Consider the following 12,471-nt stretch of genomic DNA (forward strand, 5'->3'; position numbering starts at 1 on the left):
AGGAGCCATGCCACCTTAACATTTTATAATATTACTACCATGGATTATGTACAACACACCTTATGGGTCCTCTTACATGGAAGGGTGGCACATGGTCATGCCCTGTGCCACCTCAACCTTGGGCCCTATGCACACCATATTTTATTATACTATTGCCACACATACAAACACACACTCATATTTATGCCTTTTTCCCTTAGACAAATTTATCCATAACAGTAGTCCAGTCGGGGCAGATGATTGGCTAGCTTTCACTGATCATTGCAAACGTGTTGCTTGCAGCATGGGCCATGGGTAGGCAGCCCCAGTGTAGGCCAATTTTTGTATAAGGGTTTGTTTTTTTACAAGGCTAACCACCTTCTAATACAATCGGCATTTAAATTTATTTTAAAAAAAACGCACAATAACACTCTAATCAAATAGATAAGCGACAAGATTTGGTTTTAAACACCTCTAAAAGTTTATTGAGGAACTTAATGTAGTCAAAGTGAGCTTGAGGTGGTGCTATTAAATGCATCCCAAATGGATTATGCTCTTGCATCTTGCAGAGGCAATAGTGAATACCTCCTTCCTTTACATCTTGACTTAGATACTTCCCTATCTTATATTTCAAGGTAGAACTAAGGCATAAAGGAGAATATGTAATGATTACCTATCTTACAAAGCATATTTAATCAATTAAATGTGCTTTGCAATGATGCATGCTTGCAATTCTAGTTGGCATTGTGATCTTTCAAGCCTTGGCTAAGGTCGTGACAAATGCTTGAAGAGGTGGGAAATGAGATCAATCATGCATAAAAAGGGGAGTCAATAGTTTCTAACCTCTTGAATTTGCCAACGCATGTTTATACTTCTTGAATGATTACTTGTGTGCTTTAAGTTGCATATATAGAATAAATAAATATTAAAAACAACTTAAGAATAAATAAATGAAGGGGATAAATTTAAAGAAGCCTACACCATATTTCACGTTGGTCCAATTGTGGAATATAATAAATTATTAGCATACTCTCACTTGTCTTTTCTTACCACTTTTGCTACTAATACTCCTCTAATACTTCAAGCTCAGTGCAAACAACTAGGATGTAGCACTTGAGCTACTATATGTAATTATTGACCCAAACGTCACCTTGTTGCAATGATATCTATTCCTGGATATGGACTGGCATGCTGCACTAAAGGCAATTATATTTTATTTCCAAAGGGACCTAGATATTGACAAGAGTACTACATGTTTTGAAAGCTCATATTATAGTACATCAATAATGAAGAAAGTGGTAGTGAAAGCATGGAATCCTTGGATGCACCAAGAAAGGACGTCCCACCAACGAAGAATCATCTTGATTGCAATAAAGAGATGCCTATGAATGAAGGAAGTTCCCATATGCTTGACAAACAAATGTTAGTCAAGATGCTTTGGCGCTACACATTCCATCATGTGCAACGGAATGATACTTTGTCCAACGTTTATTGTTGTGTGCAAGGCATGACACTGTGCGAACAACTTGGACAATCTTAGTGGTGTTCTTAACCATGTGTGTCCCATCAATAGAGACGAGGAAAACAACTCAATAGAGAGAAGAGGAGGGGGAGGAGGAGACGAATAATAATGGCAAGGTAATAGGGAGTCCCTCTCAGTGTGACAAGAAGCCTTTTCAAGAAAATGACAACCAATTACGTTTGCATGATGTCATGGCCTTGGCAATCCCTTTTCTTGGAATTTGAATAGGATGACACCTAGGATTTTGCAATCCATGTTTCTCATTGTTGGAAGTTTAGAGGTTTGCAAGTCACAAATGATTTTCTATATAAAGGAAAATGTTGGGACCATTATGAAGGAGGAGGAGGACGAAGAGGAAGAGATAAGTTGGGAATGAATGTGAAGAATACGTAGTGAGAAGAGGGGAAGACTCATCATGACAAGTGAAAGACTCATAACCATAAAATTTTCTGTCTTATTCTTACGTTTTTTCCATAATCAATGTGATTTAGGACAATGGCATATCCATTTCACACCGCCTTGCATAGGATGAATATAAGTCATACAAAGTTACTTCAATGGCTTCACTAAAAACTAAAATTGCATAAATGGACCTTGTTATCTTTTATATGAACTATGATGAATTTCGATAAGGGTCACTTAAGCTTTCATATTTATTCCTTAATCTATTTATCCATGGGATTTTCTTTCTAAGTGGCATACATATGTTGGAGTTGGCCCCATCAATGAAAAGTGGGGAATCCCTCAACCTCTCCACCTTCCATTCTCTACTAATTAAATCTTCAATTCAGGGTAGTGGAATGCCTCATTCACATGGGCCCTACACAACTAAAGATCATGTGAGTGTATGCCCTCGAAGAAAAGGTGAACTAGCCCATCCTTACTTTAGAAGGTAGCACGGGGACTAGACAAGTGTGCAATTGCTCTTGCTTGCGGTTTTCACACAAAACATTTTTCTCAACAAATGGGGGTTTCAAAATTTTGGAGGTTTTCCTTGATAATTTGCAGGTTTATCAGCTAAAATATAACTGAACTACCTTAAAATAAAATATTTTTCCCAGGTGAGAATGAAAAAGTTGCAGGTTAATTTTCGATAGTTTACAGGTTTTCTCTGCAAGTTTATTGTGGATAGTTTACAGGTTTTAGATGAACACTTTTTGCACGGTGCGAAAGTGATCATAGGAGGTTCACCAACAACAGAACCAAAGGCACGTGAGAATCTCATGGGCAAAGGTTGGGGGGGCGGCAAAAGGCTCGAATAATTGATGGCAACAGATTCCGAAACGTGAAGGTTGAAGAAATAGATAAAAGGCCAAATGGGTTGAGTTTGACACAAGGAAGGAATAAATAAAAGGATAAATTAAGAAGGAAGAAAATGCTGGCATATGCGGTAGGATATTCTGGGTTTAGAGAACTCAAAACAAGACTCTTGCAAAAACACAAAATGAGCAGCTTCGTATGCCCAATTCGATTTCACGCTCTGTTCTGCAAAATCTCGGTTTTGCTCATCATGCATGCTGCAATTCTTGCTTAGATTTGTTTTTGGGTCGATTTGTCTTGCTTAGATTTGCTTTTCGGTAGATTTTGCTTGATCCTTCAACCTCCAACCTTCCATCTTTTTGCCATAAAACCACTACATTTGCATTTGGGCGCATGCATCCATCCAACCATCTTACTTACCCGCTACGTCCAGCTTCGTACTGCTTCTTCAGCCAGTCACATTGTTGGTATACGTTAATTCAAACGTTTTAAGCGTTGCGATGGTTCTGGACAAGATGGATTCGAATCCTTTGGTTTCTTACAAATCTATTGATGCACATATGAGGCAATTAGTCCCAGATAAAGTTTCAGAGGATGACAAGCTCGTGGAATATGATGCTCTGTTGCTTGATCGATTTCTCGATGTTGTTCAGGATCTACAAGGGGAAGAGATGAAGGAGACGGTAAATTGATTCCCCTTTGCTTTTTGCATCTTCTTGGTGATTGGGTTTTGACGTGAAGCATCGCGTAATCTGGCTGGATCTCCTTAGTTCTAAACAAACATGCAAATTCGTAGTTGGCAGGGTTGTGAAAGTTTGTGGCATGGCGATCGGATATTTATCAGCACGTCACATTTTAAATTCTTCTTTTCCAGGTTCAAAAATGCTATGAACTTGCAGGAGAGTACAGCAATCCCGAGGGTGATTTCGACCCACAAAAGCTCAAGGAGCTAGGCAACGTTCTGAATAGCATGGATCCAGGGAATTCAATTGTCGTCGCGAGCTCGTTCTCTCACATGTTAAACCTGGCAAACTTGGCAGAGGAAGTGCAGATAGCTCATCGTCGACGCTTAAAACACAAAACTGGAGACATTGGAGACGAGAATTGTGCGTTAACCGAATCGGATATCGATGAGACGTTCAGAAGGCTTGTCTATGAGCTACGGAAGTCACCTAAACAGATTTTTGAGGCTTTGAAAAATCAAACAGTGGACCTAGTTTTGACAGCCCATCCCACACAATCAGTCCGTCGGTCACTGCTTCAGAAGCACGGACGGTATGTGGTCTTTAATTGGACACACGTTCTGCCTTTTAATGCTGTGCTCTTTCTATTTAAGTAGTGTTTCTTTTCTCAGCAAAATGGTTTAGAAACAGCTAAAGCTGTCTGAACTTTGACGTGTCTGATACCTTTTAATTAGCCTTCGTCATGGCTGAGTCTCCCTTCACCTCCGGAGTGCTTACAGAAACTACACCCACCATTGGCGCTGATGACAAAAACGGTCCAGTTAATTGATGTTGTTATTCACCTATAAATATGTTTTCTACTGGCTCCCACATTGTAGACTAATGCTTTTCTTGACCTTCATGTTCTTCATTCACTCCCTAAAGCTATCATCTTATTCATTTTGGGAGGACAGTGACTCAGAGCAAGAGAAAAGAAAGAAAGAAAGAACGAACACAGAGAGAGAGAGAGAGAGAGAGAGAGAGCAATTCAGCTAGTGTAGAAGCGTCTAGATAGGGAAGATATCTAGAACAAAAAGAGGAGGTGTACAGACCACATAAAGGTACAAGGTCACAGCTCTAATGGAGTATAACACAGAGAGAAAACAAGGATTCAGCTGTAATGGAATATAACACAATAACACACATAGAAAACAAGGAAGAGTTTACACACACACACACACACACAGATGATATGATATGATTGTATTAAAGTCCGCATGAGACCCTTCAGGATCTATGGGACTGGCTATCACTACTAACTAATAGTGATCCCTTACATCCAGTGAAGAGAAACATCTTACAGCTTTGTCATGTACTGAGTACTTGTTGGGCTAGCTTGTGAGCTAGACCCAGTACCTTGTTGCGATGTTCTAAAACCTCCTTTAAGTAGCTTCCTAGCTTTTTGGCTGGCTGCTCCAGCAGCTTCTTTAGGCCTTTGCTTTCCCCATAGCCTTCTCTGATGTGTGCGTATTCTCTACATCTGAGGAGTACATGCTGCTCATTTTCTACTTCTCCTATGGGGCAGATTTTGCAGATTCTTTCCTCTCTTGGGATTCCAGGTCTTGCCCATCTACCCCTCTCTACCTCAGATTTTGCAGATCAGATGTGTTTTAAATGTTGATGTCTTCCCCAAGGTATTTTTGCATTCCATAACCGTCCATTGAGTTAATTTCTTGTTTATAAAACTGCATTTTTGTCCCTGGGTTTTGCCATAGTTTTTGTACCATTTTCTGCGTCACAATCTCTCTTATTTCACATGCATCTTCTGGTATATCAGCGGTAGTTATACCCCAGGATTCCATCCACTTCATCCCCTCTCTGTGCCAACCCGTGAGTTGTGTAGCTTCCATCGCTTTGTGTGGTATCCTAGTGTCATTCATCTTCTCGACTTTGTTGAGGTATGCCATGAATTGACACAATGCTTCCCCTTTTAGAGGTATCATACCTGTTTCAGCCAGCAGGATGGGGTAGGGTGTCTGTGCCTTAAAGAAACATTTCTCAGCCACGATCAGTTTATCCCCTCCAAAAGCTTTAGAAGTTTAGCATGTTCGCTCTGTTTAAATCCACATATATTAAAGTTGCACCTATTTACGGTTAAGTTTGTAGTTCCATTTCTTGCAGAAAGTCATTTGGAAAGCACTTTCATTTCCCTTCTTTTTGACATGTATCTAAATCTGTAGTTTCTAAGGTCGGAACCATTTATCTTACAAAATCAAATATCTATGGAGATTCCTATGAATGATGTGCATGGTAGGAAGTAGAAATTTATCTTGGAAGATCTATGAGTGGACCTCACAAAGACAACGCTGAACATATTTATTTGGAGTCTGTGATGCAACGATTACTGACAAGTGTCTTTGGTTTCAGAATCCGCAACTGTTTATCTCAACTATATCAGCCAGGCATCACCCCTGATGAAAAGCATGAGCTTGATGAAGCTCTGCAAAGAGAAGTGAGGAAATTTTTTTGTACCTATGTCATGTTGCATTCATTTCTTTTTGTAATGCGTGTCAAACAATATTTGTGGGTCTTCAAGAAGCTGCTTCTTCTTTGTCTATGAGTTTTTTCCAAGTTCAGGTTTTTATATCATACTTCCCTGTTATCGTAGATTCATGCTGCATTCCGAACAGATGAAATTAGACGTACTCCTCCTGCTCCACAAGATGAGATGCGTGCTGGGATGAGCTACTTTCATGAAACAATTTGGAACGGATTGCCCAAGTTTTTACGCCGTGTGGATACTGCTCTCAGCAATATTGGCGTTGATGAGAGGTTGCCCTATAATGTGCCTTTGATACAGTTCTCATCTTGGATGGGAGGTGACAGGGATGGTAAATTTTCTGTAACTTCGTGTGTCAATAGGATTTGCCTTGGTTTATCCTTTGCTCCAGCTATAAAGGAAAGGGTATCTATAGGGTCTTTCCTGTTTGTAGTCACAGGCGATATTCAATTATGGCAGTATTGAAACCTTGTTGGATAAGATTAACCCTCCCCATAAATTGTTCAGGTAACCCTCGAGTGACACCGGAAGTTACAAGAGATGTGTGTCTGCTAGCAAGGTTGATGGCGTCAAACCTATATTTCTCACAGATAGAGGATTTAATGTTTGAGGTGAGTTGCAGCTGAAGGAATTTCTTCATACACATGCTATCAGGTTTCTGCAATATTTACTTGATTATTTGTAACTGTGGCATACATCTTGATGAATTGAGGATTTGGGTAAGCAGAATAGCCTTAACCAAGTTGAAAGGAGACTCATTTGGAGGATTGTGAAGATATGTTCTGTTTCATAATCGGGGCCATTAATCTTTAACATACTTCTGGCCATCTGGTCCTCAATAGTCTTAAGTGCTTTGCTCATAGAGTTAGTAGAGATAGTCCAGGGCCATGTTGTGATTTTTAGTGTGCCAAATATGTTTCCAAGGCATTGTCACTGCGGTTTGCAGGCTTGAAGGTAAGGGGGGAAAGATACTGTTGCACAGATGTGGAGATGGGAGGAAGAGATGGCTGCTCGTCAAGAGGGATTGTTTGGCCAGGGGAAGAGAGGGAATGGCATGGTGATGACAAGTGCATTGTTCATCCCGCTGGAATCTCTTGGGAGCAGCTTATGGGGTGGTGAGTGAGGGTAAAATAGTAATATGATTGTAAATGGAGAGGTGGGGAAATCCTGCTGAGATATACAATACATTGTGTGAAACTGCCATGCTTGCGTGCAGCCCTTGCAGTCCTCCCACCTCCTTACTCTCTTTGGTGCCCCCACCACCTCTTACTCTTTTGCCGAATAGGTGCAAAAGTTTTGATTTGTGTCTTTGATTCTCAGTTTCCAAGGTACAAAACATACCACATTCTTTTTCCCTTCTGGAATACCTCAAGGAGCCTTTGGCAGTTAACTTCCTCACTTTGCATTATAGTTGTGTATAGAACCAGAAGTCATGCAGTGGTTATTGTTATTGCTCTTTTGTGCAATCCTGTTATACTCGAGCATTTTATTTTTGGAATGATTATTTTACCTTTTCTTCTTGAATGATTATTACACTTCTTCTTCTTGAATGATTATTATACTTATTTTCTTTTTTGAATGATTTTATACTTCTTCTTTTTCTCCTTTTTTTGGGGACACTGGGGTGGTTGCAAAAAGCGATTCTAAAGTTCTGACTTCTCTCGTCTTCGATCCTTTTGCAGCTCTCCATGTGGCGCTGCGGTGAGGAGCTCAGGGCTAGAGTCCAGCTGCTAGAGGCATCTTCTAGGAAGGATGCAAAGCATTACATGGGTAAGAGCATGCTCTGCCTTTCATTAGGACGTTTAACATCATTTTGATCTTTAAAACTTATAGTTCTTCTGCAATGACTCAGCTCTCTGAGAGGTTAGATAATTAAAATTGGAAAATGTCATTTATTTGTTTTATGAAAGTTGTTAAGTTGCTACATGTGTAAAGAAATTCTGTAGATGAGGGTGTCTAATAACAAAGGTTTCTAGTCTTGAACCTTACTAAAGACACTGTTTAAACTGTTGCAAGTATAGAGGGTGTTGGAAATAATCAAGTTGGCATTGATGTTTTCTTTTTTGTGTGATTGACTGAGCTAAGTTCTTACTTGCAGAGTTCTGGAAGAAAATTCCGCCCAATGAGCCATTTCGAGTCGTACTAGGAAATGTACGGGATCGATTGTACAACACGAGGGAGCGCATGCGTCAGTTGCTTTCATCTGTGAAGTCTGACATACCAGAGGAAGATACTTTCACCTCTGTTGATCAGGTCTGTGGTTCTTGTTCACACAGCAAGTATTATGTATTGTCTGTGAGAGTTTGTAGCATGTTACTTGGCTATTTGGTGGTAGTCTTGTCTTACTGTGTTGTTTCTGTTGCTATCGATTCTTCAGATTCTCGAACCTTTGGAACTGTGCTACCGATCACTTTGTTCAACTGGTGACAAACCAATTGCAGATGGTAGTCTCCTTGATTTTATGCGCCAGGTCTCATGCTTTGGGTTAAGCCTAGTGAAGCTAGACATCCGGCAAGAGTCTGACAGGCATACAGATGTAATGGATGCCATCACAATCCATTTGGGAATTGGCTCCTACAAAGACTGGTCAGAAGAGCAACGGCAGGAGTGGTTGCTGTCAGAACTCAGGGGGAAACGCCCGCTCTTTGGTGCTGATCTACCAAAAACCAATGAGATACACGATGTGCTTGAAACTTTTCATGTAATATCAGAGCTGCCACCTGACTCGTTTGGAGCTTATATCATTTCTATGGCCATGACCCCTTCCGATGTTTTATCAGTTGAGCTCTTGCAGAGGGAGTGCAGGGTGACTCACCCTTTGCGAGTTGTTCCTTTGTTTGAGAAGCTTGCAGATCTGGAGTCTGCACCTGCTGTTTTATCTCGCCTGTTTTCAATCGATTGGTACCGGAGTCGCATAAATGGTAAACAGGAAGTTATGATAGGCTATTCCGATTCAGGGAAGGATGCTGGTCGGCTTTCAGCTGCCTGGCAGCTGTTCAAAGCTCAAGAGGATCTTATTGCAGTTGCAAAACAATATGGTGTTAAGTTGAACATGTTTCATGGACGTGGAGGTACAGTAGGAAGAGGGGGGGGTCCTACACATCTTGCTATATTGTCTCAGCCCCCTGATACAGTTCATGGCTCTTTGCGAGTGACTATTCAGGGCGAAGTGATTGAGCAGTCGTTCGGTGAAGAACATTTGTGTTTTCGCACACTGCAGCGTTTTACTGCTGCAACATTGGAGCATGGAATGCATCCCCCTGTAAAACCCAAGCCTGAGTGGCGGGCCTTAATGGATGAAATGGCTCTCATTTCAACTGAGGAATATCGGTCAATAGTTTTCAAGGAACCGAGGTTTATGGAGTATTTTAATCTGGTAAGAGCATGTTCCTTTTTTAGTTCTACATACATGGATGTATTTTAGAAATTAGCAGAGATAGTTTGCAGGATTTTGTCTCAATTGATACTTGTTCTGTTTCTAGGTTTGTCTCATCCTCATCTCTTTGTTGCCAGGCAACACCAGTGCTCGAGTATGGGCGTATGAACATCGGAAGCAGACCCTCAAAGAGAAAACCCAACGGGGGCATTGAATCATTACGTGCTATCCCATGGATTTTTGCCTGGACACAAACGAGATTTCACCTACCAGTCTGGTTAGGTTTTGGTGCAGCTTTTAAGTCAGTGATGAAGAAGGACCCTAACAACCTGCAAGTACTTCAGGAGATGTACAAAGAATGGCCTTTCTTCAGGGTAACGATTGATTTAGTGGAAATGGTGTTTGCAAAGGGAGATCCTCGCATCACAGCTCTGTATGATAAACTTCTCGTCAGTGATGAGCTGAAGTTTTTTGGTAACATACTACGAGCAAAGTATGAGGAGACAAAAGATCTTCTTTTGAAAGTATGAGCTCAAATCCGAAACCCACTATTTTATTTAGCTGCGAAGTGCTAATAATCAGGATATGTTACATGGAAGAAATAGCACAACATAAAGACTTACTGGCAAGCTTTTGAATGGTTTTTATTGCAGGTGGCAGGACATGATGAAATCTTGCAGGGCAATCCATATTTGAAGCAGCGGCTGATACTGCGGGATCCATACATCACTACATTAAATATACAGCAGGCATATACTTTAAAGAAGATGCGTGATGGCCAAATTGAGCCTCCTCCTTCAATGATGAAGTCTAGGAATTCTGCTGCTGAGCTAGTTTCACTAAATACCACTAGCGAATATGCTCCAGGGCTTGAGGATACTGTGATATTGACCATGAAAGGCATTGCAGCTGGTATGCAAAATACTGGATGAGGGTGTTGGCCTGCTTCAAAACTTTTTTGACTGGTAACTCTCGTTTAAACTGTTGTGATTCAAAGGGCAAGTTTCTATTTTGAATTAAGCATAAAGCCACCTTTTTATTTTTAATTTTTAATTTTATTTTTTGGAACACTCCCACCCCCCACTCACGCACTTGAGGGGCACCCCGCCCTAGACCGGTGGGCAATGGGTCCACAGCTGTGGCACTCACGCAAACCACACACGCACCCAACCACAAGCTAGGACTCCATGCCCCAGCCTCCAAGACTTGAACCCATGACCTGAGGGTTGGAAGCCCAACACTCAAACCACTAGGCTAAAGCCACCTTTTAATTAATAAAACTTCATATGACAAATTTCTACAGCCTTTATTTGGCTGTGCTATACACAATCGGAGCACTACTTTAATGGATCAAGCTGTGTTGTAGACACACTCTTGACTTGTTGAAGGAATTTAGATTATTTTCTCTTGGTGGTATCGTATATTTGACTATACTCTTAAAGAGATTGTCAAGGTTTTATGAAACTATTAGCACAATGCCTAGTCCTAATGGCACCTAAACAATGCCTAGTGCTCCACTTCCCCTATGGGGTCATGAATTTATGTAACCTTTGATAAGAAGGCAATGTGAGGAAGTTCTGCCTAGCGCAAATGGGAGCAGGTATGGCCATATGCTTTCTCAACAGCCCTTTACTAAAAAACGTGGGCACATCCTTAAAATATTGGTTGGATTAAATAACTCACACGGTTCTTCTATTTGTTTGGGATTATTATATTTCACAATATCTCTTTAAGTTGCATACACTTGCAAGGCATACTGATCTTGTTTTCCTCTTGCTCTCTAGGTTCAAAGGCTATACACTAGGTTTATGTCTTATCAGAAGAAAAATTAATGTGTTTTGGTTTGATTATAAAAGGAAGCATAGATAGTTATTGGTTCTTTATAATTGGTCCTAGGAAAAGAAAACTTCGCATTGAGTTTTCAGTTGTATCACAATGTTATATATGGTTCTTTTGGAAAGCAGATAGTGTGGAGGGAGTGATCTTAATTCTCTTGATTCTGGTGTCCTGACTGAACAGTCAATGCAGCAGCTGTGGTCTGGCGTTTCAATGCAGCACCATCAGGAAACTTATGGTTATTTCAAAGAGAAATTAAGTAACCTGAATTGCAGTAGTGAGATCCTGAAATAAGTTTCAAAGTGATACAGTGGTGGACATAGAGAGGAGATTCCTTGTTCCATTTTTTCTGGAAATAAGAGCATTGCAGGCTTTTTCCTGTTTCATAATAACATTGCAACTGGAAGCTGTCTGAGGGAATTTCCGGAAAATGATGAGTATATACAGCGGCAACAAAATCCTCAAACAAGAGCCCACGTCACACAGCACCTTTGGTGTATCTGGCATCTCAAATTCTTTGCAGATGTCGTGAATGATTGTAACAATGTCTTTCTTTTGTGGGAAGTTATACCTATGAGCAGTTTACCTAATATATATTGTACCTAAAATCTTTATACACATATATCAGTTTTGAAGATGGCGATACTCTTGCAATACGTGTAGAAGAACTCTGATGAGTATCCTTCCTTGCCACAACACTTACATTTGAGTTTGCCTTAGAAATTCTTTAGCTTCAATTTCTCAAAACGTTTCATTGCATCTGCTATCTCTTCTCTAGGAATGGCATTATTATCAGCTATCTATGACCTATCCTTCACTTAATAGCATTGACACAATCCCATTAAAATTGGAAGTTTCAGAACACATGTGAAGGATTGTAACCAAATTTGCATTGCATCGGTAAAAACTTGAAAGAAGAATTGCCTTTGCATCTTCATCCTCCACATGGGAATCGAGAGCATGCATTTTTCAAGATAGCTTGCATGTGATTGAGTGCCCAAACTAGCTCCTGCAACCATACATAGTCCGAACAGTTCTTGTTTCAAGACTATTTTGGAGCTCTTCAATTTTGCTCCAAACAAAGACTCTAAGGTGGTCCAATGGTTCATTGTCTTTGTCACATCAACATGGTGGAAGTAATCTTGTCCCAGAGCTCTAGCTAGCATGCCGATTGCTCTTTCGTTCCTCTACGTCCAACCTACAATCTTTTCACAACGTTGATTGTTATTCGGAGTTATTTACAACCTTGATTGTGATTGGGCGTGAACAAAAGTCA

At 40.5% G+C, this 12,471-nt stretch overlaps 1 protein-coding gene across 1 annotated transcript; it reads left to right on the forward strand.

Annotated features, from left to right (window-relative positions):
- The first annotated feature begins 2,845 nt into the window (after window positions 1–2,845).
- Window positions 2,846–11,977, forward strand: LOC147896347 (phosphoenolpyruvate carboxylase-like). Its single transcript, XM_087383154.1, has 11 exons — window positions 2,846–3,444; window positions 3,636–4,036; window positions 5,851–5,935; window positions 6,092–6,314; window positions 6,491–6,594; window positions 7,666–7,753; window positions 8,082–8,236; window positions 8,361–9,359; window positions 9,497–9,883; window positions 10,013–10,324; window positions 11,379–11,977. Exons 1-10 carry the CDS (start codon window positions 3,262–3,264, stop codon window positions 10,289–10,291), a joined length of 2,904 nt encoding a protein of 967 aa, XP_087239280.1. The 5' UTR covers window positions 2,846–3,261; the 3' UTR covers window positions 10,292–10,324; window positions 11,379–11,977.
- The last annotated feature ends 494 nt before the right edge of the window (window positions 11,978–12,471 follow it).

Source organism: Dipteris shenzhenensis, chromosome 12 (assembly GCF_047967505.1).
Source record: "Dipteris shenzhenensis isolate YYH24624 ecotype China chromosome 12, Dip_SZ_1.0, whole genome shotgun sequence".
In the NCBI taxonomy this organism is placed as follows: Eukaryota; Viridiplantae; Streptophyta; class Polypodiopsida; order Gleicheniales; family Dipteridaceae; genus Dipteris; species Dipteris shenzhenensis.

Bases quoted from the DNA above. Each gene is read 5' to 3' on its own strand.
- LOC147896347 (XM_087383154.1), top strand. From the start codon at position 3,262: ATGGTTCTGGACAAGATGGATTCGAATCCTTTGGTTTCTTACAAATCT. The intron at 5,936-6,091 runs GTGAGGAAATTT...CTGTTATCGTAG, and splicing joins ATGAAGCTCTGCAAAGAGAA to ATTCATGCTGCATTCCGAAC. The intron at 9,360-9,496 runs GTAAGAGCATGT...CTTTGTTGCCAG, and splicing joins TTATGGAGTATTTTAATCTG to GCAACACCAGTGCTCGAGTA.